The 21,492-nt window shown below is 47.9% G+C and overlaps 2 protein-coding genes across 2 annotated transcripts in view; both read left to right on the forward strand.

The window, feature by feature from the left end:
- RPP14 (ribonuclease P/MRP subunit p14) overlaps positions 1-14,009 on the forward strand; it is a 47,684-nt gene extending 33,675 nt beyond the window's left edge. Inside the window, exons 5-6 of the mRNA XM_075320666.1 lie at positions 4,865-4,943; positions 13,922-14,009. Coding sequence (XP_075176781.1) covers positions 4,865-4,943; positions 13,922-13,978 — 136 coding nt within the window. The 3' untranslated portion in view covers positions 13,979-14,009. The remainder of the gene's footprint in view (positions 1-4,864; positions 4,944-13,921) is intronic.
- HTD2 (hydroxyacyl-thioester dehydratase type 2) lies at positions 13,991-14,589 on the forward strand. The gene has a single exon (XM_075320665.1). It carries the CDS (start codon positions 13,991-13,993, stop codon positions 14,501-14,503), a length of 513 nt encoding a protein of 170 aa, XP_075176780.1. The 3' UTR covers positions 14,504-14,589.
- The last annotated feature ends 6,903 nt before the right edge of the window (positions 14,590-21,492 follow it).

Consider the following 21,492-nt stretch of genomic DNA (forward strand, 5'->3'; position numbering starts at 1 on the left):
ATCCAGCCTATATTATTAGGAGAGACACACAGAGCTCACATCCAGCCTATATTACTAGAAGAGACACACAGAGCTCACATCCAGCCTATATTACTGGGAGAGACACACAGAGCTCACATCCAGCCTATATTACTAGGAGAGAGACACAGAGCTCACATCCAGCCTTTATTACTGGGAGAGACACACAGAGCTCACATCCAACCTATATTACTGGGAGAGACACACAGAGCTCACATCCAGCCTATATTACTGGGAGAGACACAGACCTCACATCCAGCCTATATTACTAGGAGAGACACACAGAGCTCACATCCAGCTTATATTACTGGGAGAGACACACAGACGTCACATCCAGCCTATATTACTGGGAGAGACACACAGAGCTCACATCCAGCCTATATTACTAGGAGAGAGACACAGAGCTCACATCCAGCTTATATTACTGGGAGAGACACACAGAGCTCACATCCAGCCTATATTACTGGGAGGGACACACAGATGTCACATCCAGCCTATATTACTGGGAGAGACACACAGAGCTCACATCCAGCCTATATTACTGGGAGAGACACACAGAGCTCACATCCAGCCTATATTACTGTGAGAGACACACAGAGCTCACATCCAGCCTATATTACTGGGAGAGACACACAGACGTCACATCCAGTCGATATTACTGGGAGAGACACACAGACGTCACATCCAGTCGATATTACTAGGAGAGACACACAGACCTCACATCCAGCCTGTATTACTGAGAGAGACACACAGAGCTCACATCCAGCTTATATTACTGGGAGAGACACACAGAGCTCACATCCAGCCTATATTACTGGAAGAGACACACAGAGCTCACATCCAGCCTATATTACGGGGGGGAGGGACACACAGAGCTCACATCCAGTCTATATTACTGGGAGGGACACACAGAGCTCACATCCAGCCTATATTACTGGGAGAGACACACAGACCTCACATCCAGCCTGTATTACTGGGAGAGACACACAGAGCTCACATCCAGCCTATATTACTAGGAGACACACAGACCTCACATCCAACCTGTATTACTGGGAGACACACAGAGCTCACATCCAGCCTATATTACTAGGATACACACAGACCTCACATCCAGCCTATATTACTGGGAGAGACACACAGAGCTCACATCCAGTCTATATTACTGGGAGGGACACACAGAGCTCACATCCAGCCTATATTACTGGAGAGACACACAGAGCTCACATCCAGCCTATATTACTGGGAGAGACACACAGAGCTCACATCCAGCCTATATTACTAGGAGACACACATACCTCACATCCAGCCTATATTACTGGGAGAGACACACAGAGCTCACATCCAGCCTATATTACTGGGAGAGACACACAGAGCTCACATCCAGTCTATATTACTGGGAGGGACACACAGAGCTCACATCCAGCCTATATTACTGGAGAGACACACAGAGCTCACATCCAGCCTATATTACAGGGAGAGACACACAGACCTCACATCCAGCCTATATTACTGGGAGAGACACACAGACCTCACATCCAGCCTATATTACTAGGAGACACACAGACCTCACATCCAGCCTATATTACTGGGAGAGACACACAGAGCTCACATCCAGCCTATATTACTGGAGAGACACACAGAGCTCACATCCAGCCTATATTACAGGGAGAGATACACAGAGCTCACATCCATCCTATATTACAGGGAGAGACACACAGAGCTCACATCCAGCCTATATTACTAGGAGAGACACACAGAGCTCACATCCAGCCTATATTACTAGGAGAGACACACAGAGCTCACATCCAGCTTATATTACTGGGAGAGACACACAGACGTCACATCCAGCCTATATTACTGGGAGAGACACACAGAGCTCACATCCAGCCTATATTACTAGGAGAGAGACACACAGAGCTCACATCCAGCCTATATTACTGGGAGAGACACACAGAGCTCACATCCAGCCTATATTACTGGGAGAGACACACAGAGCTCACATCCAGCCTATATTACTGGGAGAGACACACAGAGCTCACATCCAGCCTATATTACTGGGAGAGACACACAGAGCTCACATCCAGCCTATATTACGGGGGGGAGGGACACACAGAGCTCACATCCAGTCTATATTACTGGGAGGGACACACAGAGCTCACATCCAGCCTATATTACTGGGAGAGACACACAGACCTCACATCCAGCCTGTATTACTGGGAGAGACACACAGAGCTCACATCCAGCCTATATTACTGGGAGAGACACAGACCTCACATACAGCCTATATTACTGGGAGATACACAGAGCTCACATCCAGCCTATATTACTGGGAGAGGCGCACAGAGCTCACATCCAGCCTATATTACTGGGAGAGACACAGACCTCACATCCAGCCTATATTACTGGGAGATACATAGAGCTCACATCCAGCCTATATTACTGGGAGATACACAGACCTCACATCCAGCCTATATTACTGGGAGATACACAGAGCTCACATCCAGCCTATATTACTAGGAGAGAGACACAGAGCTTACATCCAGCCTATATTACTGGGAGAGATACACAGAGCTCACATCCAGCCTATATTACTGGGAGATAGACACACAGAGCTCACATCCAGCCTATATTACTGGGAGAGACACACAGAGCTCACATCCAGCCTATATTACAGGGAGAGACACACAGACCTCACATCCAGTCTATATTACTGGGAGAGACACACAGAGCTCACATCCAGCCTATATTACTAGGAGACACACAGACCTCACATCCAGCCTATATTACTGGGAGAGACACACAGAGCTCACATCCAGTCTATATTACTGGGAGGGACACACAGAGCTCACATCCAGCCTATATTACTGGAGAGACACACAGAGCTCACATCCAGCCTATATTACTGGGAGAGACACACAGAGCTCACATCCAGCCTATATTACTAGGAGACACACAGACCTCACATCCAGCCTATATTACTGGGAGAGACACACAGAGCTCACATCCAGCCTATATTACTGGGAGAGACACACAGAGCTCACATCCAGTCTATATTACTGGGAGGGACACACAGAGCTCACATCCAGCCTATATTACTGGAGAAACACACAGAGCTCACATTCAGCCTATATTACAGGGAGAGACACACAGACCTCACATCCAGCCTATATTACTGGGAGAGACACACAGAGCTCACATCCAGCCTATATTAGTAGGAGACACACAGACCTCACATCCAGCCTATATTACTGGGAGAGACACACAGAGCTCACATCCAGCCTATATTACTGGGAGGGACACACAGAGCTCACATCCAGCCTATATTACTGGAGAGACACACAGAGCTCACATCCAGCCTATATTACAGGGAGAGACACACAGAGCTCACATCCAGCCTATATTACAGGGAGAGACACACAGACCTCACATGCAGCCTATATTACTGGGAGAGACACACAGAGCTCACATCCAGCCTGTATTACTGGGAGAGACACAGAGCTCACATCCAGCCTATATTACTGGGAGAGACACACAGAGCTCACATCCAGCCTATATTACTGGGAGAGACACACAGAGCTCACACCCAGCCTATATTACTGGGAGAGACGCACAAAGCTCACATCCAGCCTATATTACTGGGAGAGACACACAGAGCTCACATCCAGCCTATATTACTGGGAGAGACACACAGAGCTCACATCCAGCCTATATTACTGGGAGGGACACACAGAGCTCACATCCAGCCTATATTACTGGAGAGACACACAGAGCTCACATCCAGCCTATATTACAGGGAGAGAAACACAGAGCTCACATCCAGCCTATATTACAGGGAGAGACACACAGACCTCACATCCAGCCTATATTACTGTGAGAGACACACAGACCTCACATCCAGCCTATATTACTGTGAGAGACATACAGACCTCACATCCAGCCTGTATTACTGGGAGAGACACACAGAGCTCACATCCAGCCTGTATTACTGGGAGAGACACAGAGCTCACATCCAGCCTATATTACTGTGAGAGACACACAGACCTCACATCCAGCCTATATTACTGGGAGAGACACACAGAGCTCACATCCAGCCTGTATTACTGGGAGAGACACAGAGCTCACATCCAGCCTATATTACTGGGAGAGACACACAGAGCTCACATCCAGCCTGTATTACTGGGAGAGACACAGAGCTCACAACCAGCCTATATTACTGGGAGAGACACAGAGCTCACATCCAGCCTATATTACTGGGAGAGAAACACAGAGATCACATCCAGCCTGTATTACTGGGAGAGACACAGAGCTCACATCCAGCCTATATTACTGGGAGGGACACACAGAGCTCACATCCAGCCTATATTACTGGGAGAGACACACAGAGCTCACATCCAGCCTATATTGCTGGAGACACACACAGAGCTCACATCCAGCCTATATTACTGGAGAGACACACAGAGCTCACATCCAGCCTGTATTACTGGGAGAGACACACAGAGCTCACATCCAGCCTATATTACTGGGAGAGACACACAGAGCTCACATCCAGCCTATATTACTGGGAGAGACACACAGACCTCACATCCAGCCTATATTACTGGGAGGGACAGTCTGATAAGGGAAAAATTTGAATCTTGTATTATGGAAGGTAATAGCTGACACATGTGAGGAGCATTTTTTCATGTCTGTTTTCTCTGGTCTTTACTGTTTTTTAGTGCAGGGGGTTTTGGACGTTCTTGTGTAATAACAGCTGTATCATCTGTAGAATAAATTGTGTCTGCTGCATTCTGTATTTTTGTGTATTTTATCCGTATTAGTTGTAGCAGGGTCTGATCTTTTCTTGCAGCGGTCTGGTGAAGCTGTGGACGTCTCTGACCCTGCTGGGACAATACCAGGGCCTGCCGTGCGGCATTCGTGTGCTCCAGGTAAATTCCCATTGAGCCCGGATCTGGTGACTGTGTCTGCAGCGATGTGTGACCGCAACAACACACCGACACCGGGCCGACTTGTTTTTGTAGTCTTGCTGCATAGCTGATAGTAAGCATCTATGGCACAGAGGACCTGGGGCTGCTACATCCACCTTTAATATATATATATATAATATATATATATATTATATATATATTATATATATATATATATATATATATATATATATATATATATATATATATATATATATATAATTTTATTTATATATATATAATATTTATATATATACATATATAATATTTATATTTAGACATGTGTATATATATATATATGTGTATATATATATATATATATATATATATCAGCATTAAGGAAGCTTTCTTTTTCGCTCCTAATTGGGAGACCCAGACAGTGGGTGTATAGCTACTGCCTCTGGAGGCCGCACAAAGAACTACACTTAAAAGTGTAAGGCCCCTCCCCTTCTGGCTATACACCCTCCCGTAGGAGTACGGATTCCTCAGTTTTAGCTTTGTGCGCAGGAGGTCAGACACGCACGCATAGCTCCATTGTTTTTAGTCAGCAGCAGCTGCTGACTATGTCGGATGGAAGAAAAGAGGGCCCATACAGGGCTCCCAGCATGCTCCCTTCTCACCCCACTGTATGTCGGAGGTGTTTGTAAGGTTGAGGTACCCATTGCGGGTACGGCGGCTGGAGCCCACATGCTGATTCCTTCCCCATCCCTTTTTACAGGGCTCTGGGTGAAGTGGGATTACTGGTCTCCAGGCACTGAGACCGTGCTCCATCTACAGCCCCTGGAGAAGACGCTGGATGGAGCAGAGTACATCAGGGACATGGCCCTGCTTCCTCAAGGTACTCTGTGTCCCCGTGCATTTGGCGCTCACACCGCAGCATGCTGGGTGTTGTAGTGCGCCGGGGACATCAGCGCTGCGGCGCTTGTGCCATAGCCTCATTCAGCTTCGCTGAAGCAGGCACACTTTTGGGAAAAGGTCGCGCCGGCCGCTGGGACTGCGGCGCGGCTGGCACTTGTGGTGCGCCGGGGACTTCAGCGCGGGCCGCGCTTTTACGGCGGCCGCGCTGATAACTCGAGTCCCCGGCTTTTGCGGCCTATTTCCGTTCGTTCCCGCCCCCGGACCTGCCAGTCAGGAGAGGGGCGGGACGCTGGTCAGTGCATCAGCGCTGAGGGCTGGAGTCGTTTTTACATACTCCAGCCCTCACAATAGGCACAGAGGGGACACTGTTTCCCGCACTTTTGTTTGGGAACTCCCACGGACCGCCCCTCTCCACAGACGCCGGCAGCCATTCCTGCTGACACGCTGAGCTGCAGAGGGGAGCCGGGGAGACCCAGACAAGGAATTCTGCGCCTCTTACCCGCTATTCAGCGGGCGGTAAGCAGCCCTTTGGGCTCACCCCCTCTTGTGCCAGTAGTAATCTTAGTATTTTGTTCCTGCAAATACTTTGTACTGCATAGCGCTTGTCGCCCTTTGGCTATAGACTCTCTCACATTGCAGAGAGCCAACAGCATGTCGTCCGCAAAACGCAAGGGTGCCAAGGCACAGACATTATATGCTTCCTGTACCGCCTGCGGCGCTTGCACAGTCGGGACCTCTGCTGGACGTGACCCAGGGTGTACCACCTGTGAATGCTGTCCAGGTGACAGGAACTGAGTTTACAGCTTTTGCTGACAGAATGTCTCTCACTATGTCACAAATTCTTGACGCATTGCGAGCTAGGCCTGTACTTCAGGCCACGGACACTGTGCAATCATTGCCCCCTGGTCCCCCTCAGCTGAATTACCTCCAAGCTCCGGGACGGGCACATACACCTCAGGGTGAAGACTCTGACTCGAACAATGGCCCCAGGCAACCTAAGCGGGCTCGCTATGAGGGGCCTTCACATTCATCTCAATGGTCAGGATCCCAGCGAGATGAATCTATGGGTGATGAAGCGGACGTCACTGATCAGGATTCTGATCCTGGGACCGCTCTCAATCTAGATACACCAGATGGTGACGCCATAGTTAATGATCTTATAGCGTCCATCAATAAGATGTTAAATATTTCTCCACCAGCTCCTCTTGTAGAGGAGTCAGCTTCGCAGCACGAGAAAATCCATTTCAGATATCCTAAGCGTACATTAAGCACTTTTCTGGACCACGCTGACTTTAGAGACGCAATCTAGAAACCCCACGCTTATCCGGAAAGGCGTTTTTCTAAACGGCTTAAAGATACACGCTATCCTTTTCCCCCTGAGGTGGTCAAGGGTTGGACCCAGTGTCCAAAAGTGGATCCTCCAATTTCCAGGCTTGCAGCTAGATCCTTGGTTGCAGTTGAAGATGGAGCGGCACTTAAAGATGCCACTGACAGGCAGATGGAGCTCTGGCTGAAATCCATCTATGAAGCGATTGGAGCGTCGTTAGCGCCATCTTTTGCTGCCGTATGGGCACTCCAAGCTATCTCAGCCGGGCTTGTGCAAGTCGACTCAGTCACACGTGCATTTGCCCCGCAGGTAGCACCATTGACCTCGCAAATGTCGGCATTCGCGTCGTACGCGATTAATGCTGTTCTTGACGCTACAAGCCGCACGGCAGTGGCGTCAGCCAACTCCGTTGTTTTGCGTAGGGCCCTGTGGTTGAGACATTGGAAAGCAGATTCTCATTCCAAGAAGTGCTTAACCAATTTGCCTTTTTCTCGTGACCGATTGTTTGGAGAGCGTTTGGATGAAATAATCAAACACTCCAAGGGTAAGGACTCATCCTTACCGCAACACAGACAAAACAAACCCCAACAGAGGAAGGGTCAGTCTGGTTATCGGTCCTTTCGAGGACCGGGCAGGTCCCAATTCGCCTCGTCAAAAAAGACTCAAAAAGACCAGAGACGCTCAGATTCTTGGAGGTCTCAGTCACGCCCAAAAAGGACAGCCGGAGGAACCGTTGCCAAGACGGCGTCCTCCTGACTTGCAGTCTCCGATTCCCACACCCTCGGTCGGTGGGAGGCTTTCCCACTTTGGCGACATTTGGCTGTCACGCGTCAAAGACCGTTGGGTGAGGGATATTCTGTCTCACGGGTACAGGATAGAGTTCAGTTCTCGTCCGCCAACTCGTTTCTTCACAACTTCTCCACCACCAGACCGAGCCGATGCTCTGTTGCAGGCGGTGGCCGCTCTAAAGGCGGAAGGAGTGGTGATCTCCGTCCCTCTTCAGGAACAAGGTCACGGTTTTTACTCCAATCTGTTTGTAGTCCCAAAAAAGGACGGATCGTATCGACCCGTCCTGGATCTAAAGTTGCTCAACAGACACGTAAAAGTCAGGAGGTTCCGGATGGAAGCCCTACGCTCCGTCATAGCCTCAATGTCTCAAGGAGATTTTCTAGCATCAATAGATATCAAAGATGCGTATCTCCACGTGCCGATTGCGCCAGAGCATCAGCGTTTCCTACGCTTCGTCATACACGACGAACACCTGCAGTTCGTAGCGTTACCTTTCGGTCTGGCAACAGCCCCCGGGTCTTCACCAAGGTCATGGCAGCAGTAGTAGCTGTTCTGCACTCGCAGGGCCACTCGGTCATCCCGTATCTAGACGACCTGCTTATAAAGGCACCCTCTCAAGAGGCATGCCAACACAGTCTGAAGGTGGCACTAGACACTCTCCAGAGTTTCGGGTGGATTATCAACTTTCCAAAGTCGCATCTCATCCCGACCCAATCTCTGACTTATCTTGGCATGGAGTTTCATACTCTCTCAGCGATAGTGAAGCTTCCACTGGACAAGCAGTGTTCGCTAAGGACAGGAGTGCAGTCTCTCCTTCAGAGCCAGTCGCACTCACTGAGGCGCCTCATGCATTTCCTAGGAAAGATGGTAGCAGCAATGGAGGCGGTCCCGTTCGCGCAGTTTCATCTGCGCCCTCTACAATGGGACATTCTCCGCCAATGGGACGGGAAGTCGACGTCCCTCGACAGGACTGTCTCCCTCTCTCAGACTGCCAAGGACTCTCTGCGTTGGTGGCTTCTCCCCACCTCATTGTCACAGGGAAAGTCGTTCCTTCCTCCGTCCTGGGCAGTGGTCACGACGGATGCGAGCCTATCAGGGTGGGGAGCGGTGTTTCTCCACCACAGGGCTCAGGGGACGTGGACTCAGGAAGAGTCCACCCTGCAGATCAATGTTCTGGAAATCAGAGCAATCTACCTTGCTCTGCGAGCCTTCCAACAATGGCTGGAAGGCAAGCAGATTCGGATTCAGTCGGACAATTCCACGGCGGTGGCGTACATCAACCACCAAGGGGGAACACGCAGTCGCCAAGCCTTTCAGGAAGTCCGGCGGATTTTGAAGTGGGTGGAAAGCAAAGCGTCCACCATATCCGCAGTTCACATCCCAGGCGTGGAAAACTGGGAAGCAGACTTTCTCAGTCGCCAGGGCATGGACGCAGGAGAATGGTCCCTTCACCCGGACGTGTTTCAGCAGATCTGTTGCCGCTGGGGGACGCCGGACGTCGATCTGATGGCGTCACGGCACAACAACAAGGTCCCAGTTTTCATGGCACGGTCTCACGATCACCGAGCGCTGGCGGCAGACGCCTTGGTTCAGGATTGGTCGCAATTCCGACTCCCCTATGTGTTCCCACCTCTAGCATTGTTACCCAGAGTTCTCCGGAAAATCAGGTCCGACTGCCATCGAGCCATTCTCGTCGCTCCAGACTGGCCAAGAAGGTCGTGGTACCCGGATCTGTGGCATCTCACGGTAGGCCAACCGTGGGCACTACCAGACCGTCCAGATTTGCTGTCTCAAGGGCCGTTTTTCCATCTGAATTCTGCGGCCCTGAACCTGACTGTGTGGCCACTGAGTCCTGGATCCTAGCGGGGTTTATCTCATGAAGTTGTTGCCACAATGAGACAGGCTAGAAAACCATCCTCAGCTAAGATCTATCACAGGACGTGGAAGATATTCTTAGCTTGGTGCTTGGCTCAAGGGTTTTCTCCCTGGCCATTTGCATTGCCAATTTTTCTTTCCTTCCTGCAGTCTGGGTTGGAAAAAGGTTTGTCGCTTAGCTCTCTTAAGGGTCAAGTCTCCGCGCTATCCGTATTCTTTCAGAAGCGCTTGGCACGACTTTCTAAAGTACGCACGTTTCTCCAAGGAGTTTGTCATATCGTTCCTCCTTACAGACGGCCATTGGAACCCTGGGATCTGAACAAGGTTCTCATTGCTCTCCAGAAGCCGCCTTTCGAGCCTTTGAAAGAGGTTTCCCTTTCTCGGCTTTCACAAAAAGTAGTTTTTCTTGTGGCGGTCACGTCTCTTCGAAGAGTGTCCGAGCTAGCGGCGTTATCTTGCAAATCTCCCTTCCTGGTGTTTCACCAAGACAAGGTAGTACTGCGTCCAATTCCAGAGTTTTCTCCCAAGGTGGTTTCTTCCTTTCATCTCAATCAGGATATCACTTTGCCATCTTTGTGTCCGCATCCAGTTCACCAATTTGAAAAATGTTTACATCTGTTGGACCTGGTGAGAGCACTCAGGATTTACATTTCTCGCACGGCGTCTCTACGCCGTTCTGATGCGCTCTTTGTCCTAGTCGCTGGTCAGCATAAGGGATCGCAAGCTTCCAAATCCACCCTGGCGCGGTGGATCAAGGAACCAATTCTTCACACATACCGTTCTGCTGGGCTTCCGATTCCATCTGGACTGAAGGCCCATTCTACCAGAGCCGTTGGTGCGTCCTGGGCATTGCGGCATCAGGCTACGGCTCAGCAGGTGTGCCAGGCGGCTACCTGGTCGAGTCTGCACACGTTTACCAAACACTATCAAGTGCATACCTACGCTTCGGCAGATGCCAGCCTAGGTAGACAGGTCCTTCAGGCGGCGGTGGCCCACCTGTAGGAAAGGGCTGTCTGACAGCCCGTTCATGTGGTATCTTTTTACCCACCCAGGGACTGCTTTTGGACGTCCCACTGTCTGGGTCTCCCAATTAGGAGCGAAAAAGAAGAAGGGAATTTTGTTTACTTACCGTAAATTCCTTTTCTTCTAGCTCCAATTGGGAGACCCAGCACCCGCCCTATTTGTTCTTAGGGTTTCGTTTTTCGGGTGCACATGTTGTTCATGTTGTTTCTTAAGTTCTCCGATCTTGTTATCGGATTGAATTTGTTTTTGAAACTGTTATTGGCTTTCCTCCTCCTTGCTTTGGTACTAAAACTGAGGAATCCGTACTCCTACGGGAGGGTGTATAGCCAGAAGGGGAGGGGCCTTACACTTTTAAGTGTAGTTCTTTGTGCGGCCTCCAGAGGCAGTAGCTATACACCCACTGTCTGGGTCTCCCAATTGGAGCTAGAAGAAAAGGAATTTACGGTAAGTAAACAAAATTCCCTTCTTTACTATTTTTTTCCCTGCACCTGTTGCTGGGGCGGCTCTGATATATACATTTAATTTAGTTTCCTCTTTTTGTGACCTCTGCACGATGTCCCCCGCCCTCCACAGGGATCCTGTATCTCATTGTATAATGCAATTTCTGTTTTTCATGTGAATTGTGTCCTGTGTGCAGGGAGTAACTAGAAAAAGCTGGGACTAAAGGGTCCTTTCCTTCATATATACAGTGCCTTGCGAAAGTATTCATCCCCCTTGAATTTTTCAACCTTCTCCCACATTTCAGGCTTCAAACCTAAAGATAAAAATGTTAATGTTCTGGTGAAGAATCAACAACAAGTGACACAATTGTGAAGTTGAACGATATTTATTGCTTATTTTACACTTTTATAAGAACTAAATAACTGAAAATGTGTGCGTGCAATATTATTCATCCCCTTTAAGTTAATACTTTGTAGTGCCCCCTTTTGCTGCAATTACAGCTGCTGTTGCTCGGGTTATGTGTCTATCAGTTTTGCACATGGAGAGGCTGAAATTCTCGCCCATTCTTTCTTTGTAAACAGCTGGAGCTGAGTGAGGTTGGATGGAGGCGTTTGTGAACAGCAGTTTTCAGCTCTTTCCACAGATTCTCAATTGGGTTCAGGTCTGGACTTTGACTTGGCCATTCTAACACCTGGGTACGTTTATTTGTGAACCATTCCATTGTAGATTTTGCTTTATGTTTGGGATCATTGTCTTGTTGGAAGACAAATCTCCGTCCCAGTCTCGGGTCTTTTGCAGACTCCAACAGGTTTTCTTCAAGAATGGTCCTGTATTTGGCTCCATCCATCTTTCCATCAATTTTAACCATCTTCCTTTTCCCTGCTGAAAAAAAAGCAGGCCTAAACCATGATGCTGCCCCCACCATGTTTGACAGTGGGGATGGTGTGTTCAGGGTGATGAGTTGTGTTGCTTTTACGCCAAACATATCGTTTGGCATTGTGCCCAAATAGTTTGATTTTGGTTTCCTCTGAGCAGAGCACCTTCTTCCACATGTTTGGTGTCTCCAGGTGGCTTGTGGCAAACTTTAAATAACACTTTTTATGGATATCTTTGAGAAATGGCTTTCTTCTTGCTTCCATAAAGGCCAGATTTGTGCAGTGTACGACTGATTGTTGTCCTATGGACAGACTCTCCCACCTCAGTAGATCTCTGCAGATCATCCAGAGTGATCATAGGCCTCTTGGCTGCCTCTCTGATAGTCTTCTCCTTGTGTGAGATGATAGTTTGGATGGACGGCCGGGTCTTGGTAGATTTGCAGTGGTATGATGCTCCTTCCAGTTCAATATGATCGCTTGTACAGTGCTTCTTGGGATGTTTAAAGTTGTGGAAATCTTTTTGTAACCAAATCCGGCTTTAAACTTCTCCACAACAGTATCCTGGACCTGCCTGTTGTGTTCCTTGGTCTTCATGATGCTCTCTGCGCTTTACACAGAACACTGAGACTATCACAGAGCAGGGGCATTTATACGGAGACTTGATTACACACAGGGGATTATATTATCATCATCAGTCATTTAGGACAACATTGGAGCATTCAGAGATCCTCAATGAACTTCTGGAGTGAGTTTCCTGCACTGAAAGTAAAGGGGATGAATAATATTGCACGCCCCAATTTTCAGTTTATTCTTTTTTACAAAAGTTTAAAATAAGCAATAAATATCGTTCTACTTCACAATTTTGTCTACTTGTTGTTGATTCTTCACCAGAACATTAACATTTTTATCTTTGTTTGAAGCCTGAAATGTGGGAAGAGGTTGAAAAATTCAAGGGGACGAATACTTTCGCAAGGCACTGTACTTTTCTGACAAGTCTTGTTACATGCGATGCACTGCCACCTTTGGTGCCCCCAGCCTGCGCGATGCCTTTGTCAAAGTACCATATCCCGTCAGTGCCCTGGCACACATACACTTCAGGCCTCCTCTGGCCTGTATAGCTGGCAGCTTGCTGCAGACAGGCCAACAAACAGTATACGGACGGTAAGTTCACTTGTCTGAATGAGGCTCGAGAATCTGCCTCCAGAGCTTATTTTACATGAACGGCTGAGGTACCAGTATGAAACATATAGATCAGGAGCGCGGACTGTCAGTCATTACATGTCTCACACTGGTAACCTCTCCTTTCATATAAAATAATCCCTGGATACAGATTGTCGGGGAGATCTATTTCTGGCCCAAAGATCCAAACAGCTCATTTACATATTCCAGAGAAATCCATGTTTTTCTTCTAAGACATCGGATCGCAGATAACAAGGTATCATTGTATTCACCTTTCTATGACCTGCCTGTCCGTATAGACGGCTTAGGAGGGTTGAACCTTATTTTTAACACCAAAATCAGTGGTTTTTTGTTTTTTTTGTCTTGTGTTTTTTTTTTACATTTTTGCATTTCATTACTGACATTAGAAATTGTATAACATGGGGTACTTGTCTATCTGCTCCCCAAAAACTGATGGAAGATGTGAAACTCGCGGAACACTATGTAATGACTCCGTCCTCACAAGATTCTGTGTAATGATATTTGATGTTGTAGATGCCGAGCTATAACCTATCCTGTCCCTTCTCCGTCAGACATCCCCGTTCCTCTTGGCTTTGGCCGGTAACAGCAGAGAACTAGTCCTGGACTAGACGTTCCTCAGGATGCTCCGTCACTTGGTCACCGGTGGACGATCTTCTGCCGTTTCCTCCAAACTTTCCACGTTCAGTTGCTTCAATGATCTGATCCGGAGACGGTCGCACCTGCAGGTGGGAGACAGCGCCGAGATCGCCAAGACCTTCACTCAGAATGACGTCAATCTCTTCTCGGAGCTGACGGGCGACACTAATCCTCTGCACCTGGATGAGAACTTTGCCAAGAACACAAGATTTGGAAAACCCGTCGTACATGGGGTTCTCCTCAACGGCCTGGTGTCCGCAGTGTTGGGCACGAAGCTGCTGGGGGATGGCTGTGTGCTCCTTTCCCAGGACATTCGCTTCCCGGCACCGCTTCACGCTGGGGAAGAGGTCGTAGCAAGAGCGCAAGTAAAAGCGCTAAAGAAATCACTGGCGTTCATCAGTGTATCGTGTGTGGCCGCCGATGGTGGCCGGACCGTCATGGAAGGGACAGTGAAAGTGCTCATTCCTGGTTTACCAACAGTAGGAGACTTTGTGTGATATTCTTTAGGTTTAGGATTATTTTATCTTTTGCTTGATGTCCCCGGCACAGAATATTTTCATAAAAAAAAAAATGTTGATTATTAATTACAGATGTGTAGTGAGTATTCATCAATGACGGATTTACTCATCTGCCTTATGGCTGCAATTCTTAATCTAAACAAGGGTGTTTGGACCTGAACCAGCAGAACCGTAGGCGTATTTGGTGCTGAAAGATTGGATCATGAGACTTGCAACTGTGACTTTAATGCACACGAAAAGTATACTGTCGCAAGGCTGGACTGTGAATTCTCACTTTGCAAGTTTCCAATGGCGGCAGCGTCACCGGAGTTGTCTCCCGTGGCGGCAGCATCTCCACTGATAGCAGCATCTCCGGACTTCTCTCCCATGGCTGCAGCATCTCCGGTGATTGCAGCATCTCTGGAGTTGTCTCCATTGGATGCAGGATCTTTGGTTGCAGCATCTCTGGAGTTGTCTCCATTGGATGCAGGATCTTTGGTTGCAGCATCTCTGGAGTTGTCTCCATTGGCTTCAGCATCTCCAGTGATAGCAGCATCTCCGGAGTTGTCTCCATTGGATGCAGCATCTTTGGTGGTTGCAGCATCTCTGGAGTTGTCATCATTGGCTGCAGCATCTCTGGAGTTGTCATCATTGGCTGCAGCATCTCTGGAGTTGTCTCCATTGGCTGAAGCATCTCTGGAGTTATCTCCATTGGCTGAAGCATCTCTGGAGTTGTCTCCATTGGCTGAAGCATCTCTGGAGTTGTCTCCATTGGCTGAAGCATCTCTGGACTTGTCTCCATTGGCTGAAGCATCTCTGGAGTTGTCTCCATTGGCTGAAGCATCTCTGGAGTTGTCTCCATTAGCTGAAGCATCTCTGTAGTTGTCTCCATTGGCTGCAGCATCTCTGGAGTTGTCTCCATTGGCTGAAGCATCTCTGGAGTTGTCTCCATTGGCTGAAGCATCTCTGGAGTTATCATTGGCTGCAGCATCTCTGGTGATAGCATCTTCTCTGGAGTTGTCTTCATTGGATGCAGCATCTTTGGTGGTTGCAGCATCTCTGGAGTTGTATCCATTGGCTGAAGCATCTCTGGAGTTGTCATCATTGGCTGAAGCATCTCTGGAGTTGTCATCATTGGCTGAAGCATCTCTGGAGTTGTCATCATTGGCTGAAGCATCTCTGGAGTTGTCATCATTGGCTGCAGCATCTCTGGAGTTGTATCCATTGGCTGCAGCATCTCTGGAGTTGTATCCATTGGCTGCAGCATCTCTGGAGTTGTATCCATTGGCTGCAGCATCTCTGGAGTTGTCTCCATTGGCTGCAGCATCTCTGGAGTTGTCTCCATTGGCTGCAGCATCTCTGGTGATAGCATCTTCTCCGGAGTTGTCTTCATTGGATGCAGCATCTTTGGTGGTTGCAGCATCTCTGGAGTTGTCTCCATTGGCTGAAGCATCTCTGGAGTTGTCATCATTGGCTGAAGCATCTCTGGAGTTGTCATCATTGGCTGAAGCATCTCTGGAGTTGTCATCATTGGCTGCAGCATCTCTGGAGTTGTCTCCATTGGCTGCAGCATCTCTGGAGTTGTCTCCATTGGCTGCAGCATCTCTGGAGTTGTCTCCATTGGCTGCAGCATCTCTGGAGTTGTCTCCATTGGCTGCAGCATCTCTGGAGTTGTCTCCATTGGCTGCAGCATCTCTGGAGTTGTCTCCATTGGCTGCAGCATCTCTGGAGTTGTCTCCATTGGCTGCAGCATCTCTGGAGTTGTCTCCATTGGCTGCAGCATCTCTGGAGTTGTCTCCATTGGCTGCAGCATCTCTGGTGATAGCATATTCTCTGGAGTTGTCTTTCTTGGCTACAGCGTCTGCGGAGTTGTCTTCCATTGCTGCAGCGTCTCCGGACTTGTCTCCTGTTACACTAGTTCTGTTCTCCTCTCTATGTCACGTCACTCAGTCCCAGTCGATCACTTTTAATGATCAGCTGATAACTAATCGCAGCCTTCAGATTATTTGGAACTCCTATAAACCTAAAAATGGCTCCCTAAGAGAAACAGACTGATAATAAATAGATAACAAGATTTGTAAATTATCCACATTTTATTAATCATAATTCATTATTCAAACAAAAAAAAATGAGAAACAAGGAAGAAAATGCAGTGTGGTCACTGGTAATTATATATATTATATATACACATACATACACACACACACTATCACAAAAATTAGTACACCCCTCACATTTTTGTAAATATTTTATTACATTTTTTCATGGGACAACACTGAAGATCTGACACTTTAATGCAATGTACAGTGTCAGTGTGCAGCTTGTGTAACAGTGTCCTTGGTGCCCTCTACATAACTCAACACACAGTCATTAATGTCTAAACCACTGGCACAAAAGTGAGTACACCCTACCAAGTGAAATTGGCCAAATTGTGTCCAATGATCCATTTTCCCTCCCCGGTGTCATGTGACTCATTAGTGTTACAAGGTCTCCAATGTGACTGAAGGAGCAGGTGTGTTACATTTGATATCGCTCACACACTCTCTCATACCGGTCACTGGAAGTTCAACATGGCTCCTCATGGCAAAGAATTTTTTGAGGATCTGAAAACAAGAATCCTTAGTCTACATAAAGATGGCCGAGGCTATAAGAAAATTGTCACCACCCTGAACCTGAGCTGCAGCGCGGTGGCCAAGACCATACAGTGGTATAACCAGACAGGATCCTCTCAGAACAAAACTCACCATGGCCGACCACAGGAGCTGAGTGTATGAGCTCAGCATCATATCCAGAGGTCGTCTGTACAGAATAGATGCAAGAGTGCTGCCAGCATTGCTGCAGAGGTTTCAGGGTTGGGGGTCCTCCTGTCAGTGCTCGGACCATACGCCACACACTGCAGAGGTTACAGGGGTGGGGGGTCCGCCTGTCAGTACTTAGACCATACGCCGCACACTGCAGAGGTTACAGGGGTGGGGTCACCTGTCGGTGCTGAAACCATACACTGCATCACATTGTTTTGAATGGCAGTGGTCCCAGAAGGAAGCCTCTTCTAAAGATGATGCACAAGAAAGCCGTAAACAGTTTGCTGAAGGCAAGCAGACTAAGGACATGGATTACTGGAATCATCCTGTGGTTTGATAAGACCAAAAAAAATCTTATTTGGTTCATATTGTGTCAGCGTGTGTGGAGGCAACCAGGTAAGGAATACAAAGACAAGTGTGTCCTGCCTACAGTCAGGCATGGTGGTGGAGGGGTCATGGTTTGGGGCTGCATGAGTGCTGCCAGTTGTGGGGGCCACAGGTCACTGAGGGAACCATGAATGCCAATATGTCCTGTGTCCCTTCATATTCCAATATGATAACCCCAAACACCTCCAAGACAACCAATGCCTTGCTAAAGAAACTGAGGGTAAAGGTGCTGGACTGGCAGAGCGTCTCCAGACCTATACCCTATGGAGCATCTGTGGGGCCTCCTCATACGGAAAGTGGAGGAGCGCAAGGTCTGTGACATCCACCAGCTCCGTAATGTCGACATCTTACTAAAGGGCAAATGTACTGGCAAAAATACCACTTAGTCATGAGCCAGAAAAGATCCCAAGTTGCAAAGAAAATATAAAGGTGACGCAAAAGAATCCCAGGATATATATAACGTACAAAGGATAAATAATTAATATATGAGGTATTGGTCGATATTTTGGCCAAAATACACAACCTTGCAACCCACGTCAAGGGTCCTCATTGTTTTGTGAGTCCTTATAGTAAAATTAAAAGCTAAGCCACAAAATAGGGAATTCAGATTCCCAAAAAATTCATAAGTTCTTCTCAGTATTAAAATTACGCTTGTATAGGGCGCCGGTCATACACATGAAGTGTCCAGCGCCTGTATACAAATAAATATAGCGTGGAGAAAAAATATAATAAATTTATGTGGCAGTGGTTGATATTTTGGCCAAAATACACAAAGCTCGCAACCCACGTCAAGGGTCCTCATGTCTTGCGAGTCCCTACCCTAACATTAAAAGCAAAGACACAGGAAAAAATTAAAATTCCCCAAAATTTCCTATGTTTAATATAGAAGAGCAACAGTATTTATCCACCCGGATCACAGAACATGTCACTGCATTAGTTTCTGTGACCCGGACAGGTTAATACTTTTGCTTTATTTTATTATATTATTGGGGAATTTTAATTTATGTTTCTGTAGCTTTACTTTTAATCCCCCCACCTTATAACTATAGTTTTCTTTTCCCTGAATGTTGGGATCTGTCTGAGGCCGTCAGCCTCAGAAACAGTTTCATAGCTTGAAGGTTGAAAGACAAAAGTTCAGCCTAAAAGCTAATGTGTTGATCCAGAAGAAGGCAAAAACCCCAAGAGGCAAATGGAAATTGCCTCACATTAGGGGAAAAATTCCTTCCCCACTCCACATTTGGCGATCAGACTAGTTCCCTGGATCAACGTCCCATAACAAAATCTAGTGCCAATAACCTGCAAATATATTCAAAAAAGGCGCACAGGACTCCATGAACGTAAGATAATGTGGCAGAGAGATCCATAATCTGTTTGCTCACACAGTAAAAATTTCCTATGACAAAGTGATTTAGGAGCTTGATACTAAGAGTGGTTGAATTAACCCTAATGGAAATAAGCTACTTAAAGCTTTTTCCCTAACTGTTGGGATCTGTCTAAGGCCATCAGCTTAAAAAGGCTTCCTCGGACAGACTTGGTGCAAGCCATGCCATTCTGCAGGTCCTTTAAGGAGACCTGGCCGTCGCCACTACACCCCTGTACAGGGATAAAGACTTACCACAGGCCCAGGGTTGCATCTACAGAGTAGCTGCTGGCCGGAGGAGCAAGCTTGAGGCTAGAGGCCATCAGCTCAAAAAGGATTCCTCGGACAGACTTGGCGCAAGCCACTCCATTCTGTAGGTCCTTTAAGGAGACCTGGCCGTCGCCACTACACCCCTGTACAGGGATAAAGACTTACCACAGGCCCAGGGTTGCATCTACAGAGTAGCTGCTGGCTGGAGGAGCAAGCTTGAGGCCATCAGCTCAAGCAAGCTTCCTCGGACAGACTTGGCGCAAGCCACTCCATTCTGCAGGTCCTTTAAGGAGACCTGGCCGTCGCCACTACACCCCTGTACAGTGATAAAGACTTACCACAGGCCCAGGGTTGCATCTACAGAGTAGCTGCTGGCCGGAGGAGCAAGCTTGAGGCTAGAGGCCATCAGCTCAAAAAGGCTTCCTCGGACAGACTTGGCGCAAGCCACTCCATTCTGCAGGTCCTTTAAGGAGACCTGGCCGTCGCCACTACACCCCTATACAGGGATAAAGACTTAACACAGGCCCAGGGTTGCATCTACAGAGTAGCTGCTGATTGGAGGAGCAAGCTTGAGGCTAGAGGTCATCAGCTCAAAAAGGCTTCCTCGGACAGACTTGGCGCAAGCCACTCCATTCTGCAGGTCCTTTAAGGAGACCTGGCTGTCGCCACTACACCCCTGTACAGGGATACAGACTTACCACAGGCCCAGGGTTGCATTTACAGAGTAGCTGCTGGCCGGAGGAGCAAGCTTGAGGCTAGAGGCCATCAGCTCAAAAAGGCTTCCTCGGACAGACTTGGCGCAAGCCACTCCATTCTGCAGGTCCTTTAAGGAGACCTGGTCGTCGCCACTACACCCCTGTACAGGGATACAGACTTACCACAGGCCCAGGGTTGCATCTACAGAGTAGCTGCTGGCCGGAGGAGCAAGCTTGAGGCTAGAGGCCATCAGCTCAAAAAGGCTTCCTCGGACAGACTTGGCGCAAGCCACTCCATTCTGCAGGTCCTTTAAGGAGACCTGGTCGTCGCCACTACACCCCTGTACAGGGATAAAGACTTACCACAGGCCCAGGGTTGCATTTACAGAGTAGCTGCTGGCCGGGGGAGCAAGCTTGAGGCTAGACTAGTTGATTCAACCCTAAGTGAATAAACCTTATGCTAACCTAATGCTACCCTCTTAGTAGGACCTAACTGAGGCCATCGGCTGAAAAATGCTTGCTCAGACTGGCGTGGCACTAGACTCTCTATCCTTCAGGTTCCTTTGGAACCCTGGATTTCAATCGTACACTGCTGTACAGTGATAAAGACTTATCACAGAGACAGGATTGCATCTACAAGTATCTGCTGGTCGGAGAAGCAAGCTTGAGGCTAGAGGGGGTCAGCCAATTCTCACTAAAATAAATTCTAACTAATGCTACTTTCCTAAATATTAGACGCTTTCTGAGACATTTGGCTCAAAAAGGCTTCCTGGCACAGATTTGACTAAAACACCCCATTTTTGCTGGTCCCAAAGGAACCTGGAATACATTGAACCTCAATAGAGGGACAGTTTCATAGCCTTAAGGTTGAAAGATACAAGTTCAACCTAAAAACTAATGTGTTGATCCAGAGGAAGGCAAAAACCCCAAGAGGCAAATGACAATTGACCCATATTGGGGGAAAAATTCCTTCCCGACTCCACATCCGGCAATCAGACTAGTTCCCTGGATCAACGTCCCATAACAGACTACAGTACCAATAACCTGGAATTATTTAAGAAAGGCGCACGGGCCTCCATGAACATTTTAATTACAAGATCATGTGGCAGAGAGTCCCGTAATCTCCTTGCTCACTCAGTAAAAATTTCCTTTGGACAAAGGGATTTAGGAGCTTGATACTAGGAGTGGTTGAACTAACCCTAATGGAAATGGTCCTACTCCTTTTTTTCCTAATATTGGGGTCTGTCTAAGGCCATGAGCTCAAGAAGGCTTCTTTAAACAGACTTGGCACAAGCCTCTCCATTATGCAGGTTCCTTAAGGAACCCTGGCCATCACCATTACACCCCTGCACAGGGATAAAGACTTGCCACAGGCCCAGGGTTGCCTCTACAGAGTAGCTGCTGGCCGGAGCCGGAGGAGCGAGCTTCAGACTAGTGAGGTCAAAACAACCTCAACTGAAATAAACCCCAACTATT

This window comes from Anomaloglossus baeobatrachus, chromosome 8 (genome assembly GCF_048569485.1).
Source record: "Anomaloglossus baeobatrachus isolate aAnoBae1 chromosome 8, aAnoBae1.hap1, whole genome shotgun sequence".
Taxonomy (NCBI): Eukaryota; Metazoa; Chordata; class Amphibia; order Anura; family Aromobatidae; genus Anomaloglossus; species Anomaloglossus baeobatrachus.

Bases quoted from the DNA above. Each gene is read 5' to 3' on its own strand.
- HTD2 (XM_075320665.1), top strand. From the start codon at position 13,991: ATGCTCCGTCACTTGGTCACCGGTGGACGATCTTCTGCCGTTTCCTCC.